Here is a 7,330-nt window from a genome sequence, read left to right on the forward strand (position 1 = left end):
CCATTTATAAAGATCTAAATTGCACAACATGTGCTCCCGCACGTTGACACATTGAAATCAGGAAATTGCTTTCTAACATGTTGACATGAGAAAGACATGTTAGAAACTCGTGGGTTATTGGGTTCTTTCTTCCACAATGACTGGAGCACCATTTTCTATCAATATAATCAATCAAATTAGATACATTAATATAAAGAACTTTTCAATTTTCACGTTTCAAGATAGCTTAATTGGCTTTAAAAATAAGAACATTCATATTAATGAAAAAAATTTCCTTTTTTTTTTTTTTAAAAAAAAAATGTTTCCAATATTTGTCTGTTACTTGACACAAAAATAAAAATAAAAAAATAAAAAGCCGTGGGTGACATAACCATATATCGAATGTAAAGGGGAAAAAGGAAAATAAAATTTAACAAAATCCCTTAATTAATAAGGATATTGTACAATTTTATTGGTAGATATCCAAAATCTAAGGTTGGTCAGGTTGGTAATTTTTTACATGATCCGTGAATCTGACACTAACTCAACACGCTTAACCCTTTAGTGACCTGCATAAATTATTATTATTAATTTTTTTACTATTAAAACTAAAAATCCTAAAAGCCTAAAATTCATTTTCATATAAATTAGTATGTCGTGTTACCAGCTAGTTTAAATGAGTCGTGTCAAAATTGAAATACTTAACCCGTTTAAATCAAATTGACCCATAAATCAACCCGATACCAATCTTCCTAAGATTCTTGTTTGGTAAGAGCTTATTTGTGGCTTGTACCCTGAAGGGCCATATTGTGTAGGAGGCCCACTATTTTGAATCCAAATGAAGAACATGTTGGCTGGTACCATTTTCGAGTGTATTTTTCATTTATTGTATAAAGAATTTTTAGGTAATTAGAAGCCAATAATGCAGGGCGATAGGCAATAGATATTAGTGGAGGGGACTCACATGGGCAGCACATGGGGTCGGAGAAGCACATGAAAACATGCTTTGCGTACTCTCTTTATCATCCAAGATAAACATGCTTCCAGCTTGGCATTTTGTCTCTTGATTACCATTTTCTCAAATTACCCTCCATTTATTAGGTAAATTTGGGATTTGGGGTAAACTGTGTCATTATGAAAAAATTGTGGGTATAGAAATGGTTTTTTTTTTTTTTGAATTCTTAAATTACGACTGGAGAATGGAGTAGAGAAGAAAACAACAAAACAAAACATAAGACATAAAACAGGCTGAGCATTTCAACAATAAGTGCCAATATAACCAATTCAGTACATGAAAATAAATAAAAAAGAAATGTGCCAAATGAATGGTAGGCCCATATGTTTTCTTGACACAGAAACTAAGAAAATTGACTACCAATTAAGACGGTTTGTGTTGGCCCATCCTCACGACCCACATACAGGAGAGGAGGGGTCATAGGGATAGGGTCCCTAGCAACACCTCCCCCGCGCGAATCCACTAATTTTTTTTAATGGAATATACACAAAAGAGTAGTTTGTTAAAACCGCAAAGCACATGGACAAACAAATATTAAACCCTAAAAATAATAACAATTAACAACCTAATTACCTAATTGCAAAGCATGGGTATTTCGGTCACCCCATGAAAATGTTTACAACATGGGAAATGCCGGCTAGTTAAGACAAAGGTGGTGGGGGTATAAAAAAAGGTGATAGCGGCCGGATAACAAAATTCGTAGGGTTGCCCATTATTTAAGAAAAGCCACAAAATGACATCTTTGCTGTAAAGTCACTTCTCCTCTTCTTCATTGTGACGCCTCCATTTATTGTCCTATATATCTATATTTAACCCTGTGTTTCCAATACTATATGTATGCCCTAACCAGTCATTTGGGCCACCACAAGAAGTACCTTTTTGAGTATCATATACAGTTTCCATGCATAAGGAATTTTATTTATTTATTTATTTAAAAATAACATTAAAAATTACATTTTTATTTTACAATTATCCTAAATCCTCGATGTTAAGGTCATTGCGACATGAGAGAGGTTGAGATAGGGAGAACGCAGCATGATGTGAGATTTGAGAGGAGAAAAAGAAAAAACCTAAATTAAACGCTATACCAGTTACCAAAGGTCCAAATCGACATTGTTTTGGTATAATTGTTTATATATATAACGGTATGCGGTGAAAGATTTTATGAAATAATATTTCTTCCTTACTAATATTCACGAGCTTCTCATGTATTTATAGAATCAGATATCCTAGCTAGTTTGACATATACTAGGCTATAACATAAAAAACCTTATTCAACTAACTACATAAATTAATAGTACTTATTACATCTAATTTCTATGTTATTGGAGTGGGTGTAAACTGTAGACTTCTGCATTGGATAAACTTAATCTTCAACATGTGGATGCCGTTATTAATTGCTTTCGCTTATCCTAAACCGTTATCTTCATCCTTATATGCGGTTAATTAGTTCCTGCATATACAGATATAGCGGTTAGTGGCAATTAATAACGACATGTTTGTACAATCAGTACTTATATATTATCCCTTTATTGGGGGTTTTTAGATGACAAATCAACTTTATGTGACAGCTGGTAATGTTTGGTGGTTGAGGTCATCACGTCCATATGCCTGTCCCTTAAACTCAACCTGCCAGCTTGAAAAATAAACATAAACACAAATTAATGAAAAATACTAAGCATGTTTGGATATAATCCCCATTATAATATGTGGCTACAAATTTTGATTCTGGGTGTCGGTAGATCTTATCAAAAGCCAATTTGGGCTGGAAAAAGCTCTAATGCAGCACGCGATGCACGTATTTTGTGTAGGGTCTTAAGTTCCAGCGACAGAATAAGATAGATTGCACTGATCAAGCAAAAAACATATTTATATCAAATCCTAAAGCAAGCATGAAGTGTAAAGCTTTCTTCTTCTTTTCTTTTCTTTTTTTTTTTTTATTAAAAAAAAAGAAAGGAGTTAATATGTACATATTTGTAGGGTTAGTTACATTTTTAGTACCTAGGATTTTACGTTTTTATTTTTTCCCACCTAGGTTTCAATTCGTATCACAGATGGTACCTGATTTATAGATAAATACCACTTTAGTACCTCCATCACCATTTCATCAGCCAAACTAACGGACTGCAATGGGAGTGGTTTCGGCCACCACCTTTTTGGCCATTGTGGGTGGCGAACCACCTCCAAGGGCCTTAATTAGGAGTGGTTCGGCCACTTCTAGACGGGCAACAGGGGGTGGCCACCCCCATGCAGCAGTCAATTAATTTGGATGACTAAATGGTAACAAAGGTACTAAATTGGTATTTACCCATAAGTCAGATACCATCTGTAATACAAATTGAAACCTAGGTGTAAAAAAATAAAAACGTGAAAATTTAGGTACTAAAAAGGTAATTAACGTATATTTGTATTTGGCAAAATAATGTAGATTAAATTTACTGTATTTTGATTCTAAGAGCAAACGAAATTGTTAGATGCACTCCAATTTTAAATTTTGACCAAGATTCAAATGAAATGCAGAGTATCGTTTTCCATAAGCAAACACATTCTGGTTGATTTTGAATGCTCAAAAATTGTAGATAGATTTATTATACCATTAAAAGGGTAATGTTACTCTACACACCCATTTTATATCACCCGACGCGACATATTTTAAGTAGCTTCTCATATCAGACAATAAAATAAAATAAAATGTAAGTTACTTAAAATACGCAACATCAGCCAATATAAAATTAGTATGATAAATCGTATTACTCTGGTCAGAATTCATTATTTGAGAGATCTAAAAGAAATTGTGTTAAAGTTGCGATGCTTGCCTGTCCCAAGATTAGTACATGAAGCTTGGTATTGACCCAGATCACATGTCTCAAACGTGAATCCAACGAGCCAGTTCTAAATTCACAATTCTCTGTATGTTTGGAACAATGTCAGCATATTCTAATGCTATAAATCAACATTGCAAATCCATGTTATGTCACCCAAATGTATGGAATCAAAACACATGCAAGACCTCCCAAAAAGTGGGCCCTTCAACTACAATCACTAATTTCCCACATGTAATCACATGATGGGTATGGCATGCCATCACCATTGTCATAATAAATCAGCCGAAAACCCCAAAGTTTTTCAATAAAAAGACACTAATCCACCTATGTTCCCTCCTTCACAAGTTAAGTTTTGAAATTAAAAATCATTACCCAATTCAAAATCACAAACTTTTGATTCATAAAGAACACAAACCCACTAATAGAGACTTCCCAATCATTGTTTAAAAAGTAATATTATCAGTAAACTGTTATACAACTGTCACGTTATCTCAGTAATACTATCAGTCTTATGTAAATTAATTGAGGGTGTTTTGGTCCATTAAAGTACCTACCAATTAACGACCACTATATATGAGAAGCTATGACCCAACAGAATTTCGAACTCAGAGAATTCAAAACCACCTCAACAATGGCGGATTTAGAGAACCCAGATGTGATGCCAAAGCTCATAGCATTTCTGTCTTCTCTTCTCCAAAGAGTGGCGGAGTCCAACGATCTCAACCCTCGGCTCCAACCGCAGAAAATCTCAGTCTTCCATGGCCTCACTCGCCCTAACATCTCCATCCAAAGCTACCTGGAGAGAATTTTCAAGTACGCCAATTGCAGCCCCTCTTGCTTCGTTGTGGCATACGTTTATCTCGATCGCTTTGCTCAAAGGCAAGCTGCTTTGCCTATCAATTCCTTCAACGTTCATCGTCTGCTAATTACAAGTGTCATGGTGGCTGCAAAATTCATGGATGATATGTAAGTTTTCAAGTTATTGTTTTGATTTTCCATGACCTTTTTCTAGATAAATTTTCTATCTTTTTCTAGAAATTAAGATTGTGTTTCAAATTTCTGTGGAATCATAATTAATCTGATAATATCTATAATAATCTTTGTAATAGAATTAATGTTTGCGTGTGGGAATATATACGGCCATGTGAAAACCTGGTTCTCTTACAGATTGCCAACCAAGATGCATATGATTTCAGCAATTTTACAAATAACTTTGAAGTCAATGAAGATTATAAAAAGATTGCCTTTTGTCACTTCATTTGAATGGCCTTTGTTGGAACTAGTGGCTCATATTAGAAGATCAATGGTTGGCCAAGTAGACGGGGCGGAGTGAACGGAGCAAAGCAAAATTCACGGAGGGGGTATTTTGGAGATTTTCAAAATACAGTCGTACAATTAGGGTTTTCTTATATATATGCTATGACATAACTCTAAATCATTAATATCAAAAATATAACTGTACTCTCTGTGACAATGTAGACATATTGCCGAATCACGTTAAATTTGTGTCTCGACTTTTTTATAATCTCTCTTTAATTCCATATTAGTCATCATTGTTGTTTACGATAACAACAGCCTTACATAATTTGATAGGCATAGATGAAATGAAAGTTTGATATCATGTTAAATCACGAGTTATCTCAAAAGTTTAAACTGATCGATGACAATAGTAGATGAAAATAAATATGGTAAATTCTTTTTGGTAATTATGTATCTAAATATTAAATTATTGTTTATGCTGTGAAATTCTTCAGGTTCTACAACAATGCTTACTATGCAAAAGTAGGAGGAATCAGCACAACAGAAATGAAGTTTCTTGAAGTGGACTTCCTATTTGGCTTGGGCTTCCGATTAAATGTGACACCCACCACCTTCCACACCTACTGCTCCTACCTCCAAAGAGAGATTATTCTGCAGCAACCTCCTGTTATTGTAGCAGAACCTTCTCTAAATTTAGGGAGATCACTAAAAGCCCACTTGTGCTTCAATGAGGATGAACCCTCCTCCCATCAGAAGCAACAACTAGCTATTTAACCTCTAATTCATGCACATGATCTCTAAATGTAGTTTAGACATAGAGGTAGTTTCCTTTTTCTCTATATTTTGGGTTGGCCAAACGAGCACTTGACTTTTGTGTACTAAGCCGATCGAATCCAAATCTCCAGCACTTTACTGTCTAGATTGTAACAAATGTAAGAAAGTTTTTATAAGAATCAATCACCCGTTCAAACAGATCTTGGACAATCCACTCACTAGTTGGAGCAAGTAGGTTGTATCATATAGACTCTTATATTTGTTACGGAAATTACTAACAGTTCGGACCGCAAAATCGTTGGAATATGTATTCTTGTTTTTATTCTCATTTTACCTTTTGGGTGCTTCGGATTTGAAGTTATTTGCTATGTACAGATGGGAGTTTCCGCTTTACAGACTGGCTATCAATTTCTAAATTGTTAAATCTGTGGCTCATACTTGCTCTTATCCACTATTGGGTTCTCCAGCTTCTTGGATTGCCTTATGTGTTGAGGTGGCAAAAGAATTAAGGTAAAGGGCAGTCTGGTAATTTGGGTAAATGGCAGTTTGGTAATTTTGGTAGCTTTCAAAAGAATCAAAAGAATTAGGGTACACGAGCGACTGAGCGAGTACACGAGTACAAATTGTTGGGGTTGTTTTCGGTAGGAATGACAGTTTCTTCTATTTAACAGTTGTACAGATTCTATAAAGGGAACAGACAACATGTGCAATCATGGGCAACTAGTTGGGTGAAGAGAGAGAGAGAGAGTGCAAGTGCATGGCAGCAGAAAAATGCTGGCAATGTTTTTTTTTTTTTGTTTTGAACAAATAATCTAAAATATAAAACCTTTTTTTTATATATATAAATGTGTCTATTCTTGAGAAAGTAGATTTTAACTTTTATTGTATTAAGCTCTAACTTATTATTTAAAATATTAAATAATTTTCCTAAAAAAAGTTAGGATAATTATATGACCACTCTAAATAGAGAAAAAGTAAGTGCACCGTCGTACTAATCTAGTAGGGCTGTTTGCCTATATATATAAAAAGTGGTTATTAGTTTTAATAACCTTTAACCGCCGGTTATAAAAGAACTGTTAACCACTTAAGCAGAATTATTAAAATTCAATATTTATTGCGGTTAGCGATTTTAGCCAACAAATTCTAACCGCAACTATTTGTACACCCCATAAGAAAGTAGTAAGAGTAGCTTCTTTTGCCTAGTGGCCCAACTCACCACAAACACCCAAAATTCTTTCCTTCTTCGCCGTTGTGGGCTTGGATTGAGGGTTTGATTTTGGTTGGGTTGCTTGGATATGGTGTTCAACAAAAGAATAAATTAAAAAAAGTAATATTTAAATAAAATAGATAGTAGAATAGATAATATGTTTGAGCACATATAAAAAAAGGTAGTAGTTCAAATAGAAATTTATACTTTTTCACTAAGTATTTTAGCTACTATTGTTGATGATGCTCTTAGAGCATTCACATTGAGTTG

At 34.3% G+C, this 7,330-nt stretch overlaps 1 protein-coding gene across 1 annotated transcript; it reads left to right on the forward strand.

Moving 5' to 3' along the window:
* Window positions 1-4,432: 4,432 nt before the first annotated feature.
* LOC132167171 (cyclin-U4-1-like) lies at window positions 4,433-6,138 on the forward strand. Its single transcript, XM_059578075.1, has 2 exons — window positions 4,433-4,785; window positions 5,574-6,138. The coding sequence occupies exons 1-2, from the start codon at window positions 4,451-4,453 to the stop codon at window positions 5,851-5,853; spliced, it is 615 nt and encodes a 204-aa protein (XP_059434058.1). The 5' UTR covers window positions 4,433-4,450; the 3' UTR covers window positions 5,854-6,138.
* The last annotated feature ends 1,192 nt before the right edge of the window (window positions 6,139-7,330 follow it).

This window comes from Corylus avellana, chromosome ca1 (assembly GCF_901000735.1).
Source record: "Corylus avellana chromosome ca1, CavTom2PMs-1.0".
Classification (NCBI taxonomy): Eukaryota; Viridiplantae; Streptophyta; class Magnoliopsida; order Fagales; family Betulaceae; genus Corylus; species Corylus avellana.

Bases quoted from the DNA above. Each gene is read 5' to 3' on its own strand.
- LOC132167171 (XM_059578075.1), top strand. From the start codon at position 4,451: ATGGCGGATTTAGAGAACCCAGATGTGATGCCAAAGCTCATAGCATTT. The intron at 4,786-5,573 runs GTAAGTTTTCAA...GAAATTCTTCAG, and splicing joins GCAAAATTCATGGATGATAT to GTTCTACAACAATGCTTACT.